Raw genomic sequence first — 22,313 nt, 5'->3', positions numbered from 1 at the left:
ATTTACTTGGACTTTAGCTTACCGCTGCACCTAGTCGTAACCTGCATGCCTTTGAGGCAATTAGTCCACCAGCATGACCCTAGCCGACTCCCGAGGTCACACGAGAGCCTTCCCCTTGTGTCAATCCTCGATGCCTCATCTCCATGCCCGATAGAATGGCCAAAAGAAACTGGAGCCGACTCTGCGAACAGCAAGTCACACTCTCTGGCCTTGGTCACACAATGCGGAGCAAAGACAACGGCGGTACGTAAGAGATATCAGGTTTGTATGGGTGCTACAGGGGATATCATCGCTACCATCATCGCATCAAGTCAAGCATTCCGCACTCATGGCTGCCTCTACCGCCAGCCACCCCCGCCAGGCGCACGCCCTTAAGACCTCGCCTGCTTATCCAGATCCGCCTCAACGCCCCTCTGCAGCGTCTTTCCCTTATCATGCTGCTCCTGCGCCGCGCGCTTCTGCTGCTCATTCCCGGTCAAGCCCGCGACAGCACCGCCCACGCTGCCACCAATGCGATCGCCAAGGCCAGATCCCAGATCGCTGAGCTGGCCCTGCGCCTCGCGCGCCTTGCCCGCCTGGTTCTGTTCGGCTCCGGACTGCTTGAGCGACTGGTTGCCGATCAGGTTACCCAGCGTCTCCTTGCCTGAGCCGATTGTCTGGTCCCACGAGCCTTTCGTGCGGTCCTGGTTGTCGGCTGCGACGCCGGAGGTGGTGGCGGTGAAGGGACCGGCTTTGGCGGTTGCGTGGGAGAGGTCGTCTTTTGCGTCCGCTTCGGCTTGTTTGCGGTTGGCGGCGGCCTGGGCGGGGGGTTAGTTGGAGGGTGTGGAAGTAGAGAAGGTAGGGAGGTGGGAGATGGAGAGTTGAGAGTCGGTTGGAGGTGATAGGAAACGTACTTTGTCGCCGGTGTTGCCGGTCAGAGAGCCGATGGCTGACTGCACGGTGCTTGAGGCAGAGTCGACTAAGGACTGGAGGGTGGAGGTGTTCTTGTCAGACATGGTGGATGCTGTACTGTTGCTTTGATGGGAGTTTATGTGCTTGTAAGTCTTCGAGAGGTGTGTTCGTGTGTTTGAGAGTGCGATGCAGGGTGTGGTGTTGATTTGGGAGAGTGGAAGCTTTTTATGGAGGGGTTGTTGACAGGTGGGGCTGTCACTGGCTCTTTCCCATGTGACGGATGACGCAAGGGCGGTTGCCAGGGTTCAGACAAGCATGATCATGCAGGGTCTAGCGCACGGGCCGGAGCGCAAATTGAAGCTCTCAACACGTGACCATCGCGTTCAAGGCTGTCTTCACTTCATCGAAGTCTTCATTGAAGCTAGATATAACAATCATCCTGCTGTCGAACACGCTTGACACGTAAACCCAGCTGCAGGCTAGAGGGAGCAGCATATTGTACTTCTGGCACAGCAAGATAGTAGCCTGCGGCGAGGCAGGCACAGTCTCGCAAGCAGCGCTTCGCACAGCCGTGGCTCCAACGATGATGCCTCGCACATCCCACATCTCGTCGCATGAAACCCGCCGGAGCACGCACCAATTCTTGAGCGCTCAGCTCACCAACCTATGGGATATTTCTGGACACTGTGGCAGTGCCAAGATCCTTCAGGATTCGCTGTGCCGCATAATCTTACATGCATAGCGGCTATCATACCCACAAAACTGTGGCCTTCTCCGCATACTCCTACCATTCTCCTAACAATCTTTCCACACCTAGAAACTGTCTCTGTCTAATTTCCAGCTAGCTAAAAACTTCGCTTCCTTTTCTCCCACTATGGCTACACAGTCTGAACGACAGGATCTCGGCCGATATTGCCTCCAGACAGCCTGGCTTTTCCAAGCGCTCTGCGCGCTGCCTACGCTCTTGATCTTGGGTTTTTTGGCATTTGCACAGCTTTTCGAGCCATACATCTACCTCTATGATTTCATGTATGCCCGCCTTATATTCCGTTTCATTGGAGATCTTCTATCACTCCTCGTCGCACGGACTGGACGTTAAACTTACCTCGTAAACCAAACATCATGGACATCGGGATCCTCAAGAAAGGTTCATAGTAGGGAACGGTGCGCTAACACTACTCAACCCTTGCCAGCGAAGACGCCTCAACCGCCATCATGGCCGCCGGCATCATCTACATCGTCCTCATCCAACGCCGCGCCCGTCCGCACACCTCCGCATCACTTACCCTTGCCTTCGAGATTGGCAAATTGGTTTTGGCATTTGCCTTATGGCTTTGGCTGATCCTTGATGCCGCGTTCGGTCCGTGGGATCGGTATTATCGTAACAGACCGGAAGCTCGCCATAGGCGGATTGTGAGAGCTGCGATTAGTCACGTCTTGATTTGGTACGTCTTTTCCCAGTCTATCTGGTTTGGATTAAAATGAACTGCGGTGGAGAAGTAGTTGGTGGAGGTTATGTTGTGCTAATTTGATGGTTTGCGTAGGATCTTATTCGTGCCGACAGTGGCGTATGCTGCGTATATGTGGAAGCATGACAAGGCGAGTGTAGAAGACTCGACACGAGACGAAGAGGCCGCAGGTGAGGGGGAGACCCCGAACGAACAGTCGCCGTTGTTAGGGAGGTAGACGAATTTTTTTGTGATCTGTTCTCCTTCCACAGGCTAAGTCGTTTAAAGGGATTCTCGTGATGTGCTCCACTAGAGGATACCCTTATACTTCCAATGTAGTGCGTGTTTTCCTTTGCACATTCAGGTTATCGCAGTGTTTCAGCGGAATATAGAGATGGAGGTAATGTCAAACTCCATTTCGGTATAAGACCACGTGTAACTCTTGACGCATTTCTTCGGCCTCAGACTACTATTAAATGTACATGCAACACCCTGAACGAATAATGCAGAACTCCGTGCGGCACATGAAGCAGTTACTGTTGACCTAGCTCACACAAAATTCGCTTCAGCTCGCGCGAGCTTAGAGCGGCAACACTCGCCCGCTAGAACGGGAATGGAATCTTTAGAGGCTCGCAGATAACCCATCGGTAGGTAGCCGCATGAAGGCGGACAGGCGCTTGGGACGAGGCAGTGCTTATCCAAATTACATGTCTTCACCTGATTTGTTTACCCGACTACGCCGCTGCATGAATTTACCATGCGGCACGGCGCTTCCATTCGATTCCGTAACTCAGCCTCAACTGTTGGTTTTGCCTTTAAGAATCCTCCAAAGCAGGCGACAAAGCCAGGCGACTGAAGAAGTAGAGAGTCTTGATCCTTTCGTTTGTCGCGAACTCTGATGGGGAACGCCAACTCTCATGTGCAGGATGGTGCACCTGTAACTGCGAAATCGGAATGCCAATGCGAGAACAGTGTCCCGCTTCAAACAGCTGCTACCAAAACGGTCGAGGACACACGCTGCTACAAGTGTCGCCTCAACGAATGGCATGAGGCCGAGCTGCGAAAAAAGGCCCTAGTCGAGGTAAGCATCATGAACCTACCGGGAGGAACCTCATACTTACAGACCGATCCAGGAAATGATCCAAGAGTTCGAAGGCACAAAGCACGAGCTGCGGAAGGCATTATCAGCCATCCGGGCCCAGCGTGATGCTCACCAGCGACTCCAGCAGAAGCTCCAGGAGTTAGAGAGGCTGGGAGAGCAGTCTAAGGTCTCACTGGTAGCAGCTACTTCCTCTTCCTCGGACCTCCCACCGCGTACTCTGACTGACCGAATCGAAGGATCGCAAGCCATATGTTGTGGTACTTCTTGATGCGGATGCCGATGGATATGTGGTAAGCGTCCCGTCGTGATCAGACGGTTATCGAGCCCTACGAGTCTCACTCACATCTCGTGCCAGTTCAAAGACAGCTTTCTCGGTCATGGACAGTCTGGCGGCGAGAAGGCAGCGGACGAGTTACTCGTCAGCGTGCGGAGACATCTGCAGCACAATTTTGGAGGCTTGATCGACGCCGACATCGTGGTTAGGGCGTATGCCAACGTGGAGGGCCTGGCCCACGCCCTCATAAGAGACGGCAAGATGAAATCCGTAGCGGAGTTTCGTGCATTTGTCGCCGGTTTTACATGCCGCCAACCCTTTTTCGACTTTGTCGATGTTGGTTCCGGGAAAGAGCGCGCTGACCACAAGATCCGCGGTAAGTCTGCTCCTATACCACATCAGCAGTTCACAGAATTAACGGTTTTATGGCTCGCAGACAACCTTGAGTTCTACATTGGTAATTGGCAGTGCAAACACATCCTGCTTGGTTGCTGCCACGATGCAGGCTACGCGCCGTTCCTCGGGCGATTTGCTGGCGACAGTCTGACATCTGAGCGCATATCCTTACTGGAAGCGGATGTTTGTCCTCCTTCGATCAGAGACCTGGGATTCAGGCACACCGATCGGTTTAGTAACGTATTCGCAATCACGTCGGACGTCGGCAAGGGGGCAACTTCGGCCAGCCCACCAGCACGATACAAGAACAAGAAAGTACAGGCCCAGAGACTGGGGCCGATTCTCTTGGATGAAGCCGGCAAACGCTACGACAGACCGTTAGATGTGCGTTGGAAGCTGGTAGGAGACTTGAAGAGCGCCAATTTGTGCAACTGGCTCTATTTGCGTGGCGAGTGCAGCGGTTGTCCCCGCAACCATGCACGCGCTGCGTTGAGTGACGAAGAGTTTGATGCTCTTTGTTTTGTGGCTCGTCAAGGACGTTGCTACAAGGACCAGAAGGGTGGCTGTCCAGATCCGAAGTGCATTTACGGCCACGGCCAGTCTGTTGGTTAACTCAGGTTGAGTCTTCTGTCTTCAAGAAGTAGCTGGAGTGTATCCAAGGGGTAGTCATGGACGAATACAGCAGGCGATGGATATGTACGAGTAAAAAGAGTCTGCTGAATAAAAAGCATAAGTTTAGCTCTAAGTTTACATTCGCTTTGGAAACGTTGATGCTCTTTGTTTGTGAAACGTATTGCAAAGCAGTCTCTGTTCTTCGGTGATTCCTGGCAGTGCCGATATAACTCTTGCATACTGTTCCTTCAAGGTTATCAAGTCCGTCTTAGGAAGAAGTGGCCCCGGTGACACAGTGTTTCTGCATGCAAGCAAATCACAGTGCAGGACATGACGCCATTGACGATCTGCCGCCACTCTTGTCCTGACTTCAGCTCATTCTCAACCCCATCTTCGAAATGTGCTAATGAGCAATACATCTCGAGGGAGGTACTCAGGAAAGAACCCGCCATTAAGCAGATACGCCTCCCGTGGTCAGCCGCCATATTTTCACCTATCTACGAATAAGAGAGCTCCATTGCACTTCCGCGGCGCCATTACGTCCATGATCTCGTCGGAGAATCGTCACAGATCGTTCTAGAGAACTTCCCGCCCACGAAAGATGACCTCCCGCACGCCAGGGTCTCAGCGGCCAACGGCTTTCCCGCCGCGCCATGACTGAGGATCTCGAGAGCCTTGACCTCTTCGGTCGCCGTCTGCTTCCGCTGCACCTTCTCCTTCCGGATACTCCCGCGACAGGCTGACCTGCTGACCAACCTTGCGGACTGGTTGACTGAAGCTGGAGTTGGAGAAGCAAGCAGCTTGAGAGTGCTCCAGCCCTGATGAATCGTAGGCTTTGGGGCGATGGTGCACACTGAACATCCCCTTCGAGCGACCCTCACGGCCGATGTCGGTTGGCGGGGCTCGAAATTTTGCAGGAACCAGACTTGGAGGGGCAGCCGGCCCTCCGAAGCCCAGCCTTTCCACCAGGGTTCACCTGCATCTCACTCTATTTCTCAGCAAAACCACTAATACAGGCCTTTGGGCCGCTACTCTCTTTCCATCGAACCCGTTATACGTCTAGCTCTATCTTCGCTTCTTCTTTTCCGCTAAATCCGTAGTAGTGCACACGATCCATTATTTAATACTAGTACTTGTTAGCCTTTACGCCACATCCTGCTCTTCCTTTCCGCCAGACCACTATCCTTCCGCACACCCCCACGGACCTTGCACCGATAGAAAAAGACTATATTCGACAGCTCGTACACACTCTAGACGCCTTGCTGCCTCTTCTCAGTCGACCTTCCATAGATTCATTCATACTCGGTAGATCCTTACCTAACACCAGCCTGTACATCCGCTTCTATCCGAGCCACGCGCACGCGACCTGAAGACCGAGACCACCAGCATACGACACCCGCTGACCCAAGCCTAGACGAGCGAGTCTGTCCTTAAAAGCTATTCAGCCTGCAGCATCGACTGCTCGGCCGTTGCGTGCCTCACAAGTACACAATGATCCGCGACATTCCGCAACCAAGCGACTACGACGTTTCCACGGTCAATGGCTTCCTTCCGGCCGAACTTCCGCTTGAGATTCTTCCCGACACATACTACGGACGATGGGAGAACATCGTAAGAAACCTACAAGCTTTGGTGCTAAGCAAGAGGCTACGCGGGGTAGTGGATAGCCTTCCGGTGCTGTCCACGGACTACCTGCGGACGGAGGCCGAGTGGCGTAGAGCATACTTGATCCTAGCCTTCGTCTCGCACGCATACATCTGGGGAGGAGATGCGCCACTTGATGTAAGCGACTGCTTGTCCCCCAAAGTCTGTGACGGAAGCTGACAGCCTTGCCAGCGTGTACCGCCATCGATCTCGATACCGTTCCTGGAGACTTGCGCGCATTTAGAGCTGCCGACAGTAGCGACATACGCAGGCGTTGTCCTCTGGAATTGGAAGCCGCTTTTCGATGGCGAGTCGATTGACCTCGAGAACCTCTCCACACTCACGACATTCACGGGATCGCTCGACGAGTCATGGTTCTACCTCGTCTCTGTAGCCATAGAGGCCCGCGCAGCTCCCAGCATACCATTAATGCTCGAAGCCATCAGGGCAGCCCGCTGCAACGACAGCCGGACCGTGGTCGAATGTCTCCGCTCCTTCGCCGAGCTGCTCGATGAGCTAGGCGCTCTCCTCCACCGTATGTATGAGAACTGCGATCCGCATGTCTTCTACCACCGCATCCGACCATTCCTCGCCGGCTCAAAGAACATGGCCGAAGCCGGCTTACCCAATGGCGTCGTCTTCGACGACGGCACCGGCACTTCCGACTACGTCCATTACGCCGGCGGCTCCAACGCCCAAAGCTCCATCATCCAGTTCTTCGACCTCGTCCTCGGCATAGAGCACCGCCCCACCGGCGAGCAGCGTCCGGCCACCACCCCCAACGCACCCGGCAGCGCCCCGCCAGGACCCTCGCACAACTTCATCAAGGACATGCGCACCTACATGCCCGGCCCGCACCGGCGCTTCCTCGAGCATGTCGCCAGCGTAGCCAACCTGCGCGACTACGTCACCTCACACAAGTCGAACCGCGCACTCACGACCGCCTTCGATGCCTGCCTGGCCATGCTGCGCGCCTTCCGCGACAAGCACATCCAGATGGTCTCGCGCTACATCATCGTCAAGTCTCGCGAATCGCGGTCGCACTCGCGCTCGCTCTCCCCGCGCGCCGCTCCGCCGTCAACGCCGGCTGCTCCAGCGAGGATCAACATCGCGCGGCCCTCCGTTACCGGCAAGAAGGAGGCTAAGAACCTCAGAGGTACGGGCGGCACGGCGCTGATTCCGTTCTTGAAGCAGGCTAGGGATGAGACGGGAGAGCCGGCCATCGATGCATGGGCGAGAAGGTTGCTGACGAACGGGCCGGCGGACGCTAGTAGTGGAGCCAGGCTGACCAAGGTGGGAGAGGGGGCGAGTGGCGAGATGGAGATTGTGGGGTTGGCGGGGACGTGGAGCGTGGACGATAGCGAGGGAGGGATCTGTCATTGGTAGGAGTTGATATGTCATCTTCTTGCGCATAATTCTTTGAAAGGCGATCTGGCGTTAGAAAGAAGGGTAAGAAGAGTTCTGACTGGCTTATCTTTTGGTTAAAACGGGACAAGCCTCGCGGCATTGTAGGGTTTTCGCTTTGGAGGATCTGTATATAGGATCGTTGCATACCCGTACAGTCACACTATAGTTCCCATACTCAGTTTACTATGAAGGACTACACCATCTCTACTAGGCTTTCATCATTATCCGGCACCTCTAGCATGCATGGAGAGGTGCTGTGATTGTGATATGGACAAACGCATGCAAAAGCACCGATATGAGATGGCAAATGAGCAAAACGATGAAAGTGGATCTATGGATATCTCTAGTCCCGCCTTGAAGGTAGAAACGAATGCAATAATTCAAGGCCTGTGGCAGCCTTGATCTCCAAAGGTCCTCCCCCGGTGGCACGGAACAGTCCATGGACCCATTATCGGACCCCTTCCCCCGGGTAGCGGTCGAGCGGGCGATCCAACACGGCTTCCATCCAACAGCCTGCAAGCTAGATCCTCGTCTAGAACTGTGCTCTAAAGCCAAACTCGAGTTCAACATCCCGCTTCCTACGTGAAGCCCTCGATCATCGTCCTCTTCCGAACCGGACTTCCCCGGCCTCCCGCACTACTGCTCCCCGCCGAGTAGCCCGAGTCCCTGCTCGCGTCCTCGTGCGCACTAGCATTATCGTAATCATCATCGTCTATGTCTATGTCGAAGCTCTCTTCCTCTTCTTCTGCTTCCTCTTCTCCTTCACCATGCACACCCTCCTCCCTCTCTTCTGCTCTCCTGCCCTCGCCCTCACCCCACCCCTTCTGCCGCGCACTCCGCGAATTCCACCTTAGCGTCCTGCTAATCGAATCGAACCACTCCGTCGGCTCCGCCAGCACAGTCGGGAACGGATACGAGCTCGCGGATATCGTGACGGCGTCGCCATGCCGCAGCTCCAAGCGCGCCTTGCCGTCAAACGCGCAATAAGCCGTCGCCCTGCTCCGCTCGGGGACTTTGACCTTCAGCAGCATGCTGTCGCTCAGGATCATCGGCCGGAACGACAGCGTGTGCGGACAGATGGGGGTGAGCAGAATCGCCGGTATGTCCGGCGCCACGAGTGACCCCCCCGCGGACAGCGAGTAGGCCGTCGAGCCCGTGGGCGTGCTGAAGATGACGCCATCCGCCGCAATGGTGGTGAGTTTGTGGTCGTCGCCGTAGAGCTCGAGGCTGGAGACGTAAGGGCTAGGGCCGCGGTCGATGACGAGTTCGTTGAGCACCTCGAACTGCTCGGCTTCGGTGTGGCGCCGGGGGGAGTGCGGCGTCAAGCCGGGCGAGGAGCGGTACACGGTGCAGGTGAAGCGCATGCGCATGTTGACGCGCATCCCGGCCGAGGACATCACTTTGTCCAGCTGCTCTTTGTAGCGTGAGAACTCGAAGTTGGTCAGGAAGCCGAGGCTGCCGAGGCTGAAGGAGAGGATTGGTGGCACGATGCGCTGGAAAAGCCAGGATGTGTACAGCACGGTGCCGTCGCCGCCGAGGGTCAGAACAAGATCGAATTTCTCGGGGGATGTCCAGCAGAGATCCGGCGTCCAGAAGCGCAGCATGTGCTCGAATCGGGAATCCTTGGCCAGAAGCCCCTCCATATCAAAGCGCTTGGACTTGCGGAGCTTGGCGTCGACGTAAACGTTCACACCGGCGTCTGAGCCGTAGCGCGGCGTCGTGAGGAGCCATTCCGTCAGCTCGCGCGTCAACTGTACAAGGTGGTTGTCTCGCGCTTTCGTCACGATCATGACATTGCGGACTGTGATCTTGATAGGCCTGCGCTGGAGCTGGCGCGAAACTTCGCGCACGCCGGTTGCCGTCTGCATCAACCGGCTATGCGACATGCCCTCGCACGATGAGTCCTGTATCTCCTCGAGGACCTTGTCAATGTTTACGGCCTTGTCGAACTTCTTGTGGAAGAAGCAGGGCGAGGCTAGCGCGGCCATCTTGCTGGCGGAGAGCGAGGTTGAGCTGAGGGAGAGACCGGCGAGGGCGGCGGAGAGGCGCTTGGATGTGATGGGCTCCTCCCGAGCTTCGTTCTCGTCTCTACTGGCCAGCAGTTCGTTGATTGAAGAAGCTATGGAGAGGTTCGAGGGCGGTGCGCGAGACGCCAGGGCCTTCATGATGGTCTGGCGGGGCAGGGAGTCGATTGAGTGGGCGTTGTTGCGATGGCGACGGTCGTAGAGGGATTTCTGGGCGCGAGGCGGGAAAGGCGACTGAGGGAGTGGAGGAGAGTGTTGTTCGGGCTCCGAGGCCGTGATAGCACTGAAAGTACCGTTGATAGCAGATTCGATGATGTTATCCGCGGCCCTGTTGGACGGCTCCGCAAGATCGCTGACGTTGGGAGCTTCTAACACATTGCTGAGACCAGGGGGAATTGGCGTGTCAATGCGGTCGCAACATTGGCCTCTCAGCGCGTTATGAGGCCTCTCGAGATCGGAGGCGGAAGCAGATGAAGAACCATGGGCGGAGTTATGGGAGACATGGCCTCGGTGGTGGTGGACGGGACTTAGGTGCGGGTTGACATCTGGGGTGCCGACGGTTGACGGAACCATCTTGTCTGCGCCCACATCCATGTCTCGGGATTCGGGCGGAGATATCTAAGCGGCCCGAACCATTGGCGGAATAAATATAGCTTGCTGAGTAAGGTACAGTAAGCAGATGTAGAAGACGTGCTGGACGTCTGCGGAGAGCGAAAGGAAGGCCGATTAAGTACTCGGAGTGCGGTCGTTCGGAATGAGAGCCTGCTTGAGGGGATGGTTGTTGATTATGGCGGGGTGAACTCGAGGTGATGTGACGGTGGCTGACGCTCTCCAGTTCCATACGAATGGTTTCGGCCCGTTAGCCGACGGCGTGACAGTGACTTGAGTGACAGGTGAGGTTGATGCATCGAAGGATGAAGCTACAGAACAGGGCTGAATTCTGTCCAGCTTCCATTGGGCGGTGATGTGACGAGTCGTGGAGGACATCTAAAGAGGGCAGAAACGTGGTCGCGAGAGCGAGCATGATGGGTTAATCTCCGCCAGCAGGCGTTTCATCCATGTCTGTGACGGTGATGCGAAGCGCAGGACCATACAGGTTCGAGAAGTTGGAACGACCCAATCGACACCAATTCATACGGATGAGAGTGTTGATTGCTGTGTGTTCATGAGTCGTGGGATAGGGGCATGACGAGACCGTAAGCGCCGAACATCTCAAGAGGTAAAGATGTGGAAGGTTTAGATCGAGACATATGGGGGGGCGCTCGGTCAGCCTGTTGCGCCGAACTGCGACGTTGTCCGTGTACCACTGTTCCAGAAGCTGCACATAAAACAGTACCAGGTGTTGACCTTATGCATAACAATCTTCAAACCCTTCCGGTGCCACTAACGGCACGGTCCGTCGATGAGACGGCTCCACAACGAAGTAAAATACGCCTAGTAGAAGAGCCTTGATGTGGAAGCAGAAGCAAACAATAGCCACCCACGACGATACATGCAGCGCTCCTGCAGCAAGCACCAGCAACAGACCCAAGGATATCTCTTCTGCCCATGAATGCTGAATAGCGCCACTTCAGACCGCTCCTAGGTCATGCACAACAGACCCAACCTCCCAAGAATGTAAAATGCCTACCGAATATGCTTTGATAAACTCCCAACGCCAGTCCATGCCTTCTCTTAGCTGCTCCGTCAGTACCTTGCATCAACCTGCCCAATCCTCCTCTGGCTAGCACTAGCCACAACAGCAGCCGCACTCGCCATGTCCACCGGCTGCCTAGCGCTAAAACTCCTCCCCGCCGCCGTAGCTCTCGGTAACCCGCTCGTCCCACTCCCTGCCCCTCCGACTCCGTTCGCTACTCCATTAGCCCCTCCAGCAGCAACCGGATTGCCACCACTCGTCCGTTTCACGCCCACAGTCGGCTGGATTAGCGCCGCATTCCCGTGAACCGTCTCCCTCCTCTTGACATTTCCCTTGACCGGACTGGCATTCGTGCTCGAGACGTCCCTCCGCTCCGTCGGGCCCAGGTTCCTGAGCGACGTGACCGGCGCCTCAGGCAGAGGCCTGACTCTCTGTGTCCCAGGGGTCGCTTGGGTGGTATTAAACCTCTTCATCGGGCTTGGCCTCCCATCAGCCGTCCCAGCGCCATTGAGGTGCGTGCCCGTCGCCGTCCTGCTGGTAAGTCTGTCCCTCACGGGCGGCCGCTTAACACCCGTCACAAACTCATGCAACACCGCCTCATCCGGCCTCATCCTCCTCTCAGGATCCCACCTCAAGCACCTCGCCACAAAATCCACAAACGCCTCGTCCTCGCACTTGAGCGCCTGCGCCAGCGTCTTGGAGCTCGGTCTCCGTCTGCGTCCCTTGCTACTGACCGTGATCCTCGGCTTGCCCATGCTATCAAAAAACAGCTTCTTCCTTGAGCTCTTCTCGATAAGGTGTTTCTCCGGCGGCCCAAAGATCTCCATGATGCACGCGAGCTGCTCCTGCTCGTTCTCGCCGGGAAAAACGGGGTAGCCCGTCAGCAGCTCCGCCAGAATGCAGCCGAGGCTCCACATGTCAATACCCAATCCATACGAGCAGCCCAAGATAACTTCCGGGGACCGGTAGAAGCGCGATTGGATGTAGGTGTAGACTTTCTCGTCGACGAAACAGCTGCTGCCGAAGTCGATCACTTTGATGTCGGCTTTGAGTGGGTGGGCGAGGAGGATGTTCTCGGGTTTTAGGTCACAGTGGATGACGCGCTTGGACTGGAGGAGGACCAGAGAGGAGAGGAGCTGGCGGGTGAAGCGGCGGATGAGGCGAAGGCTGAAGCCTCTGAAATCGTGGGCTTTGATGAACTCGTAGAGGTTTATGCCGAGGAGCTCGGTAGAGATGCAGAGGTGGCCGCGGAAGTAGAAAGACTGGGTGAAGGAAATCATCGAATGTTTAGATTCGGGGTCCTATGCGGGTGTTAGCATCTCCATGCCTGGCTCATCTCGAGTGTTGGATCGTCGACGGATGCTTACCCAATCCTTCAGCTTCTGCAGGATGTTTACCTCCACCAGAGCCTGCTGATGGAACCGCTTCTTATTTCTGATGATCTTGATCGCCACCAGTCCGCCAGTCTTGTGATCGACACACCGAACCACTTGTCCGAAACTACCCTTTCCCAGCAAATCCACTACCTCGTACCTGTACGCAATATGATCTCCGAGACAGATGTTGTAGTCGCCCCTCTCATCATCATACCCAAAGTTCTGCGCCTGCTGCGACAAATCGCCCACATGCTTCTTCGCGGTCTTGGTACCGCAGAAGTAGATCTCCTTGTAGTCGATGATCTCGCCCCTTTCGAAGATGTTCAGGTTCACCATGTCCAGGGCCTGGGACGGAGATACACGCTGCATTGGTTTCGCACGCCGCTTCAGCTCGTCCAACTCACGGGCCGCGATCTCATGGTCTTTGCGTCTAGAGGCGAGCTTCTTCATCTCTTCGTCTGCTGCAAGATCGTCGCGGTCGGGAAGCGGCTCGCCGTGGCGCTGTTTGAGCGGATGGGAGGAGGGCTTCGTGCCGAGCATGCGGTGCATGGGAGCCAGGACTGAGGAGGATGTAGATCGAGAGGCGGACGGAGGGTGTTCCGTGTGATTAGATGATTGCGTGCCGGGTACGCCGTTGATCTTGAGGCCGTTTGTACGCTCTTGATCGACATTGTTAAGGAGTGTAGTAGCAGAGCTCTTCCTTCGTCCTGACTCGAGCGACGGGCGGGGATGAGCAGAAGAGGCAGGGCTCGAAGGGATTGGACCGCTCCATGTGGCAGAGGCAGGCAACTTAGGCGGAGGCATGTCGTTGTGTTTCGGCGGCAGTGGCGCCATCTCATCTTTAGCCGCCTGCTGCGGCTGAAGGTGGGACGCCTTTGAGGAACTTCTCTTCCAGCTCATACTCAGTTTGCGACGTAGGGACGAAGCTCCTGAACTGGCGGTCTCGTACTCAGTCGATGTCGAGGTGTGTGCGGAGGGAGGGTCTTTCTTTGCAGGTACGTGCGAGAAAGTGCCAGTAAGACCAAAGTCATTGTATTCAGCGGAGGGTTCGGTATGCTTAGACTCGCCACTAGGCCGGGATCTCAACTGGTCGAGATCATCATCCTCTTTCGGTAAAGAAGCGGATGCGAACGGAGTAGCGACTTGGCGCTGGCTGTCGCTCACTTTCGATAGCGGCATGCTGGTGGATGTCATGGAGTTGAAGAAGTCTCCAGTAGTGGGTCTGAGGTTGTAACGAGACGAACTGCTTCGAAAGTGAGATTTGACCGCAAAATCCTCGTCTTCGAGACGGTGCTTGGAGAAAAAGGTAGCCTTTGAAGCTGTCATCGGCGTGCCTGGAGTCTTCGTGTAGCTGCGCTTCGGAGGTGGCGTGGCTTGCCGGCGGTCAACCTCCTGGGAGGGTGCGGGAAAGGACGCAATCCTCGCCGCAGTTGGCGTACCCAGTGGAGGGAGGTTTAGGGGCGGCAGTCTCGAAGGCTGCAAACTCTTCTTGTTGACGGGATGATAGGTAGCCGGCTTGTCAGCCTCAGCACCTGTACCGACAGTGAGACCCCTCTTGTGTCGCACGCTGCTTTTGTCGACATGTTGCTCCGAGAACACTCTTTCGGACCTGAAAGTGTCGAAGGCAGTAGGCCTGGGAGCAGTCTCTGGCTCGACCATAGAGAAACTCCAAGGGTCGTCCGTTATCGGACCCGGCAGTGGCTTCTGGTTGCTGAAGAATGGCTCATCAACCTGGTCTTTGGGAGACTCATAAGCTTTCGGGATAGCGGGCACCGGCGGCACTTCTTCCTCTTCATGGCCACCTGCGGCGCTGTGCACACTCCTAGGTTTCGGCGTAGGCAACCGTGATGTGGAGAGGAGATGGCTCGCTCTTGGCTGTAGGGTAGTGTTCGATGCACGGAGAGAGTTGAAGCTCGAGCTTGATGATAACGACAGTCCGGAATGCAGAGATTTGCGATTGGTTTCAGGTGTATCGCGAGCGGATGATGGTGTTATACTTTTACGAAAGAGCATGGCGGGAGAACGAGTGGCAGCTCTGGCGTCTGACAAAGCATCAGGCAGGGGTAGATCAGGCATCGATGCAGACGGTGTTTGAGGCATAGGTGGCGGATTCTGCATAGTGGAGAGGCGCCTTAGTCGTCTGGCATCAGTAGGACTGATGGTGCGTGCACCTAGCCCACCGACATGGTGAGTATGAGCGGTTGACTGCCTCTTTCCTCCCGAGGACGACGGAGTCTGGATCCGTTGACCAGGCGATCGACCAGGAGAGCGTGTGTTGTGTATAGACGATCCGGTGCTGTGGTCTGGCGTCCTCGAAGGCGGCAATAGATGTTCCTGGCCGGACTTCACGGTAGGCTGCAGCGATTTTGTCTTGAGGTTCCGTGCAGTGGTCGAAATACGGGGTACCTCTTCCACACTAACACTGGGTCCAAGAATGCCGCGTCGGCTCGCTTTGCCTAGGGACCCATTGATACCAAGGCTGGGCGGTACAGCTCCGGTTGTAGTGTTTGTCGCTTCAGTTTGCCCACCCTTTGCTTCAAAGGATGTTGTAATGAGACCGGGTCCGACAGACTTCCGCGGTGGCCGTGCTGCAGGGTTCCCCGGGGCAGAAGCAGGAAACTGACTCTGACGACGGGTACGTACAGACAGCACGCCGGGTGGCGGCATGGTGGCGGAGTCTGCAGAGCTCTGGCTCGCCTTGCGCCGTCCGTTGCTAAGGCGACGAATGAGCGACGCGGTTCGTGTGATAGGAGCATCGGCTATATCCCGCAGCGTCCCATTATCCACTGAGATCCTCGCTGGAGGTACTGTCGATTCGCCGTCGATATCTCCGCCACGCGCAGACTCGCTCAGTGTCGTCTCATTCGAGGTGACACGAGCGTGAAAATCGTCGAAGTTGACCTTGGGAAGGAAGTCGAAACAGCCGCTCTCCGTCCGGTTGCTCGACGAAGCTTGCGACTGTCCGAAGCTGAAGCGGGGGTTGGAAGCTTTCCCAGGTTGGCCGAAGAGGGGTTCATTTGTTGATGTAGGAAGGAAGGAGCGGGTCGTTGCATTATTAGAGGTAGCGTTCGCAGTGTTGTGGATGCTGTTGGTCGAAAAGAGTTGTTAGCATAAGTACTGATTCACTACTCAAAACGCACGGGGAGTTCTTTGCAGATACTGCGTTGGAGCTTTCAGTATCCAAAAAGGCCGTCGCAGCCAGCACAACATTCTATCACCGTTGTCTCAGATGCCAGGGCAACTGCACAGATATGGGGACGTCTGCACACGTAGCTTCTCAGTACAAGGAGAGCCTTCCGTGAGCCACGAGTATTGCCCCTGCCTCGTTTGAACAGTATCAAGACCTTGTTGCAGGGCTTGCTCTTCCAAATCTGGTGCGGCCACACCTGCTATGACCACGCATCCTTCGAACTGCGCTTACCTCTTCGATGGGGAGCGGTCTAACGGTCTTGGACCAAGCGGTGCCGCTTTCTGATCTCTGTTTGTGGACAGCCGCCGACGCCCTACGAGGCTTGCGTTGTAGTCACTTGGTATCCTATTGGGCGCCGAAATACCGGACTTTCGCAAAGACAAAGGGTGGTCGTTCTCGCTGGCATTGACTTTTTGGAACTTCTTCCGCGCTCGGCCTTCCGCTACAGTATCACCTCAGCATCTGTCTACGACTGCATGTGCTGCGGGTACCCGAAAGGGAGATCGATCGCATACCTCCCGAACCGCCCGAATCTTCAGTCAAGTCACCTCTCGGTAAGGACAGTGAAGGGTTGAGGGTCCGCCCGTGGGCTATTGCGGCTGCTTGAGTCGCCATTCTTGTGGTTGGACGTGTCTGAAGGGAGCGGTCGTTGAGATTTCCAGGCCACTGTGGACCGTATAGAGTTGTCTATTGTCTCACCCGCCCGTCGACATCCAGTCCAGAGCTCTCCGGTTCCGATGTTCAGACTCCGCAGCCCGGAGTCAAGGGCAAAAGCGATTCTTGGGCATCTCCAGGGATGAGACAGCAACGCCGAAAGGTCGTGAGGGCGGATACGAGGACTGCTGGAAGCTGGGTGCTGCCGCAAATCCGACTTTCAGAGTCTACCGTGATTCGATTGACTGCGAGAGTCTCTGTGAGCTCAGAGGCCTGAAAGCTGTCTGGGAACACAGTTGGGGGCCGTGCTTGGCTAGCCGGGGCAACGAGTTGGAGGGGTGTTTACCTGTCGGGCAATTGGCGATAGTCGAGAGCGACAGTGAGCGTTTGGAGCCGGGGAGTAGCGAGCAGCAGAGGACGTGTTAGAAGTTAGAAGTTAGAAGTTAGCTAAGTGGACGTTGGGTGTGCTGCACGACGGTTCGTCTCAGGGTCACTAGCATTGAGTTGGTAACTTGAGGCTGCCAGTTGCGGTGCCCTGTGGCCAAGCTTTCAGCCTCTTTTGATGGTGCCGTCTCCTTTCCGATCAGCGCCCCGGCGACTGGCATTTCTGTTCCTCGCCTTGTGCCAAAGCGGCTAGACTCGGATGCCACTCGACAAGGGTCAAAGCCACAGCCACAGCCACAGCCACAAGCCTCCACAGTCACATGCTGCAACACCACGCTTTACCTGATGCTGCACTCTGCCGGTACATTACATTACCGTAGCTGCCCAGCCGCAAGAATTGTAGTCCTGTTCCTCTCAGGGTCGCATGAATTATATGCATCGAGGTACTGGCTGTACGCGTCTCACTTAGATGGTCCTTCTCTGACGGCTCCGGCGCATTCCTCGCTGTCGTCCCAAGCAGCCATATCTGCATTAGAACAGTCGAAGAGCACCGGATGCATCATTGCCATCTTCCGTCTGGCCTTCGCTTCGCTTGGAAACTTGACCGAGGAGGCCGCCGCGATGGACGACACCAACTATGGAACCCTCGCAAACCGGGATAGCCCTATCCCCACCGTCTCCGTCACAGGCCCTCAAGGCGATACACCCTCGCCAGCGAGCAGCGAGCGGAGACAGGGCAAGCGAGATGCACTCAAGCAGTCGCTGTCTTCGTCAAAGTTGAAAGAGAAGCTGGAAGGTCTCGAAGGTCAGAAAGCTGAATCGAGTAGCTTGCAAGACCGCGTGTTCACAATGTACGGCTGCTTTCGAAGCTCGGCCAGGGTACTTGCAAGGTTCCTCGACTAACAAGACAAGGCTTCTACAACAGGTTATCCCGTCGCAAGAAGGCGACGAACAGGACGAACCCAAGGACAGAAGATCGAGGAAGTATGTCGAACGTCCCGGCTTTAGTCTACCGACAATGTCGAACAACTTTCGGCGCTTTAACGCGAGGTATGCTATCCGATTACCCTGCTGTTGTACCTAGCTGTTAAGAACGTGTATATAGAATCGGCGTGGCTTTCATCTTCCAGAACCGCCTCATCCGCCTCTTCACCTGGCGCGTCCCCACCCACACGCTCTCCTTCCTCGCCATATACAGCTTCATCTGCCTTGACCCAAGCCTTCTGGCAGTTGCCCCTCTCGCCTTCTGCCTCTTCTTCGTCATGGTCCCCGCCTTTCTAGCCCGCCATCCACCGCCCCCCTCTCACACTTCCACAGAGCTCTACCCCTTGCAAGGCCCACCCCTAGCGCCCCCGCAAAGCATAAAGCCCGCGGCCGACCTCTCCAAAGACTTCTTCCGCAACATGCGCGACCTGCAGAACAGCATGGACGATTTCTCGCGCCTGCACGACCAAACCATCACGGTACTCGCTCCACCGACGAATTTCTCCAACGAGGCGCTGTCTTCGACCATCTTCCTCATCCTCTTCGTTCTCTCCTGCGTAATGTTCATTGCCGCACACCTGCTGCCCTGGCGCGCCATCGCCCTAGTCAGCGGCTGGGCATTCACATGCGCCAACCATCCCTACTTGGTCGACCTCCTGCACTCCACAGACGCCGAGGCCCGCTTCGAGAACCACGAGGCGGAAGCAAAGTCCTGGCTCCTCGGTTGGTCGAGCAAAGACATCGACTTGTCCGGCAGCCCTGAGGTCCGCGAAGTCGAGACCTTTGAGCTGCAGTACCGTCCTTACCGCTATCCGGCCGCCGAGTACGAACCCTTTGTCTTTGGGCCCTCGCCTTATGTTCTTCTCTCCCCGGCTAGGATCGCAGGCGACAAGCCCAAAGGGACTCGCTTCTTCGAAGACGTCGCCGCGCCGCGGGGCTGGCGCTGGAGCGACAAGAAGTGGACGCTTGATCTTGGGAGCCGGGAATGGGTGGAGGAGAGGTGCATTACTGGTGTTGAGGTGGAAATGGAAGGTGAGAGATGGGTCTATGATATCGACTATGATGAAGATACGCCGATAGTGGAAGGGGAGACTGGACGTAAGAGGATGGAAGGGAAGGGGAAAGGGAAGGAGGTCATCAAGACGTGGGAGGAGGGAGACGGGACTGGTAGGAGGGGCCAGTGGAGGCGGAGAAGATGGGTTAGGCTTGTGGAGAGGAAGAGCATGGGTGAGAACGCGGCGAACGTGGCCAATGTAGCGAAAGCGCAGCGGTGAACGCATATAAACCGCTTGGGATTTCTTCGATATCTGCGATCATCCCGCTGGTGACATTACGCCTGCTCCTATCAGACGAGCCGAGTCATGCCCTCCCAACCTTGAACGATAAGATCTGCCAGAAAAGTCAGCCCGCCGGTCTTGAGTCTCGTCCTGCGCACCAGTAGTCTTACGTCATTCTTCCCGACCGCGACACTATCATCCTCACTCACTCTTACACCTCCTACAGTCTCCGCGTACGCCAGCGGTGCATCCCCCATGACTTTTCTAAACACGTCACCCACCGTCGAGCCCCTCTTGACCAGCACGCAGTCTCTGAATACCGCACTCCCCGCCGATCCAGAGGAGAAGTTATGGATATTGCGAACCGGAAAGACGGGGACCAGTCCCAGCAGCTCAGCAGCACGCGAGAGTACCTGCACCACCCCGGTGCTCCCAAAGCGATACAGCACCATATCCCTCAAATTCTCAATCCTCGTCTTCAGCTTCTCATCCATCTCCTTCAATCCCCCACCGTCCGGATCCCCGGCTTCGATGAGATCCTCCCTCGTGTCCACGAACTCGGAGCCCTCAACATAGCGAATAAAACCCTGTTTCGCGAGCTTCCGCAGAAACACCTCGCTGATGGCGCTCGTCAGCACCAACGTCTTCGCATCGTGCACCTTGGCGATCTTGGCAATGTTCTTGTCTGCGTCGGGGTGGTCGATCTTGTTCAGAGCGATAACGGTGGGGAACTTCTCGTCGATGAACGCGTTTACAACACGCTCGATCGTCGCGTCGGACCAGTTCTGGAGGGGCTCTTTGAGGGCTAGCCGGTCGAGGCAGCGGGCGATGACGGGTGGGGTGGAGCCGTAGCCGGAGAACTGATTCTGCAGGGTTTCGACTGCTGTGGCTTCTGTGGTGGGTGTTGGTGAGGTCCTGTGAAAGGGAGGGGAAGAGGGGTGAGGAGACTCACTTACAGCTATGTGTCGGCGCTTGATGCCGCCCCTTTGTGGCGTTGGTCAGACAGGTCCTGAAGACAGAGTGATGCACGCAGAGCGTACCTACCACTTCTCCATCAGATTGCCCAGTATCCAGTGGACAACTTCAGACCGTAGCCACGCGATATCTTGTGACGGGTCGTAACCCCGCGTTGCTTTGCCTGAGGGCTCCAGACGTTAGCGCAGCTCTTGCTTCTCCTTTCGTTGCCCCCTTTCCAATGGTGCGCCACGTCCCGAATGCCGTCCTCTCAAGTGCCCCCTCGGTCCTCGTATCCCGCTCTTCCCCCCAAATCATATAGCCCGTCCCTGCTGCCGATCGCCGAAGCAACCCTCCACCTCGCACCAAGGAAAACACAACTCACCCTCCGCATCCGTACACCCACTCACATCGACCACATGCACAAGCGCATCCGCATGCCTCAAATCGTCGAGAAACTTATTCCCGAGCCCCTTCCCCTCGTGCGCTCCCGGCACCAAGCCCGCCACATCCAGCAGCTCGATCGGCACGCTCCGCCTCCCATCGACGCAGGAGCCGTAGTTCGGTTTGCAGCGGGAGGGGAGGTCGGGGTGAGTAGCCAAGAGGGAGGGCCGGGAGCAGGCGCATGGGATCTGGAGGTAGCCGATTGCGCGCTGGGGGTCTATTGTTGTGAAACTGGGGGGTTGAAGGGAGGTGTCAGAGAGGGTTTCCTGACTGGATGGAGGGCGAGGGGGTGGAGGTTGGTCTGGTTTCGGGGGTGGTGAGGCTTACGGGAAGTTTCCTGCATCCACAGGGCGTCAGCGCTGTGTTCCTGGGGGGGGTTTTGGAATATGGCGGGAAAGCGGAAGCTACACACCTACTTTGCTCGATGCGTCCGTCAAGCTGTGCCGCGGGAGATCTGCCTTAGCCGGTCGTTCTGGGCAGAGGTGAGATTGGGACGGCGCACCTGTTTAGGGTTGTGGATTTGCCTGAGGAGGGCTTGCCCACGAGGCCGATGAGGGGGTCGCGCGGCATGATTATAGCGGACTATGCATGTAGTGCTGTACGGGATAATTGCTTGTTCGACCGTCAGGCTGGGTGAGTACTGTGGACAGCTATCAGAATATCGACAACTGCTGTGACTTCGGACTCGCGACTCTGCGCTATCGATAAGGCGGACTTCCGATGAACGACAAGCAAGGGCGACCTGAAATGAACGCGGCGGGTTCTGACATGAGCCTGTCTCAGCCAGTTCTGCAGAAGAACGGAACTAGCCGTCCAGGGCCAAAACCCGCCGTGTTCATTTTAGCTCGCCTTGGAGTATGCACTCTCCCCGCTCTCCCCGCCCTCCCCGCCGATGAAAGGTGTACTCGAGTATGGCTCTTGGGCCTTTCATTCCTCGTGCCTCGTCTTGCATGATAGCCAGTTCATCAAGTTCCATCTGCCCTAGCCCTTGATCGTGACATAAAGACAATACGGAGGCCTGAAGAGAGAATTTCCACCCCATCGCAGCACAACCACCATTCCTCGAACACCATCCAGGTAGATTACCGTGTGTGCCCTCTAACCTTGGGGAACATCACCTCTTGCTAAATCTCCAAAAGACAAACTGCGGAACTACCAACATGTCCACCCTCAAATACCTAAACGAGGAAGGCGCCGGCCAACAGAACAGCGACCAATTCCACTATTCGCAAGTCGTCATCCTCGGCGACATCGTCAAATGCGCCGGGCAAGGTGGTTGGGACACCACCGGGGCGCTCGACGCCAACGACATCGAGGGCCAGGTCGATCTCGCATTCCAGAATGTCGACCGCGTGCTCCAGGCAGCGGGCCTGCGCGGCTGGGAGGATGTGTATTCTGTTAGATCCTACCATGTCGATATGGACGCTTCGTTTCAGCTTGTCGTCGATAGGTCTAAGAAGCGGATTCCTGACCATCGACCTATCTGGACGTGTATAGGTGTAACGAGGCTGGCGCTGCCGGATATGCTTATTGAGATTGAGGTCGAGGCTTATGCCAAGAAGGCGTAAATCAGCCCAGCAGCAGCTGTACACAAGCAGACATTGGACACAGCATCC

At 56.2% G+C, this 22,313-nt stretch overlaps 9 protein-coding genes across 9 annotated transcripts; 5 read left to right on the top strand and 4 right to left on the bottom strand.

Annotated features, from left to right (window-relative positions):
- Positions 1–371: 371 nt before the first annotated feature.
- W97_08305 (uncharacterized protein) lies at positions 372–995 on the bottom strand (the record flags this gene model as incomplete). The annotated part of the gene is made up of 2 exons (XM_007786246.1): positions 372–797; positions 894–995. The coding sequence occupies 2 exons, from the start codon at positions 993–995 to the stop codon at positions 372–374; spliced, it is 528 nt and encodes a 175-aa protein (XP_007784436.1).
- Positions 996–2,106: 1,111 nt separating this feature from the next.
- Positions 2,107–2,577, top strand: W97_08304 (uncharacterized protein; the record flags this gene model as incomplete). Its single annotated transcript, XM_007786245.1, has 2 exons — positions 2,107–2,336; positions 2,436–2,577. The coding sequence occupies 2 exons, from the start codon at positions 2,107–2,109 to the stop codon at positions 2,575–2,577; spliced, it is 372 nt and encodes a 123-aa protein (XP_007784435.1).
- Positions 2,578–3,237: 660 nt separating this feature from the next.
- Positions 3,238–4,723, top strand: W97_08303 (uncharacterized protein; the record flags this gene model as incomplete). Its single annotated transcript, XM_007786244.1, has 5 exons — positions 3,238–3,420; positions 3,473–3,616; positions 3,678–3,731; positions 3,797–4,091; positions 4,152–4,723. The coding sequence occupies 5 exons, from the start codon at positions 3,238–3,240 to the stop codon at positions 4,721–4,723; spliced, it is 1,248 nt and encodes a 415-aa protein (XP_007784434.1).
- Positions 4,724–6,214: 1,491 nt separating this feature from the next.
- W97_08302 (uncharacterized protein) lies at positions 6,215–7,753 on the top strand (the record flags this gene model as incomplete). Its single annotated transcript, XM_007786243.1, has 2 exons — positions 6,215–6,505; positions 6,560–7,753. 2 exons carry the CDS (start codon positions 6,215–6,217, stop codon positions 7,751–7,753), a joined length of 1,485 nt encoding a protein of 494 aa, XP_007784433.1.
- Positions 7,754–8,352: 599 nt separating this feature from the next.
- W97_08301 (uncharacterized protein) lies at positions 8,353–10,392 on the bottom strand (the record flags this gene model as incomplete). The annotated part of the gene is made up of 1 exon (XM_007786242.1): positions 8,353–10,392. The coding sequence occupies one exon, from the start codon at positions 10,390–10,392 to the stop codon at positions 8,353–8,355; it is 2,040 nt and encodes a 679-aa protein (XP_007784432.1).
- Positions 10,393–11,484: 1,092 nt separating this feature from the next.
- Positions 11,485–16,615, bottom strand: W97_08300 (CMGC/DYRK/DYRK2 protein kinase; the record flags this gene model as incomplete). The annotated part of the gene is made up of 4 exons (XM_007786241.1): positions 11,485–12,735; positions 12,802–15,895; positions 16,232–16,442; positions 16,516–16,615. 4 exons carry the CDS (start codon positions 16,613–16,615, stop codon positions 11,485–11,487), a joined length of 4,656 nt encoding a protein of 1,551 aa, XP_007784431.1.
- A 1,044-nt stretch (positions 16,616–17,659) lies between these two features.
- W97_08299 (uncharacterized protein) lies at positions 17,660–19,296 on the top strand (the record flags this gene model as incomplete). Its single annotated transcript, XM_007786240.1, has 3 exons — positions 17,660–17,889; positions 17,951–18,088; positions 18,144–19,296. The coding sequence occupies 3 exons, from the start codon at positions 17,660–17,662 to the stop codon at positions 19,294–19,296; spliced, it is 1,521 nt and encodes a 506-aa protein (XP_007784430.1).
- Positions 19,297–19,367: 71 nt separating this feature from the next.
- W97_08298 (GTP-binding protein) lies at positions 19,368–21,267 on the bottom strand (the record flags this gene model as incomplete). The annotated part of the gene is made up of 5 exons (XM_007786239.1): positions 19,368–20,191; positions 20,252–20,283; positions 20,344–20,437; positions 20,639–20,928; positions 21,200–21,267. The coding sequence occupies 5 exons, from the start codon at positions 21,265–21,267 to the stop codon at positions 19,368–19,370; spliced, it is 1,308 nt and encodes a 435-aa protein (XP_007784429.1).
- A 590-nt stretch (positions 21,268–21,857) lies between these two features.
- W97_08297 (uncharacterized protein) lies at positions 21,858–22,265 on the top strand (the record flags this gene model as incomplete). The annotated part of the gene is made up of 1 exon (XM_007786238.1): positions 21,858–22,265. One exon carries the CDS (start codon positions 21,858–21,860, stop codon positions 22,263–22,265), a length of 408 nt encoding a protein of 135 aa, XP_007784428.1.
- Positions 22,266–22,313: the final 48 nt, after the last annotated feature.

Source organism: Coniosporium apollinis (genome assembly GCF_000281105.1).
Source record: "Coniosporium apollinis CBS 100218 chromosome Unknown supercont1.54, whole genome shotgun sequence".
Lineage (NCBI taxonomy): Eukaryota > Fungi > Ascomycota > Dothideomycetes > Coniosporium > Coniosporium apollinis.
The sequence above is the reverse complement of the archived record's forward strand: the minus strand, read 5'-3'. Positions and strand labels throughout refer to the sequence as shown.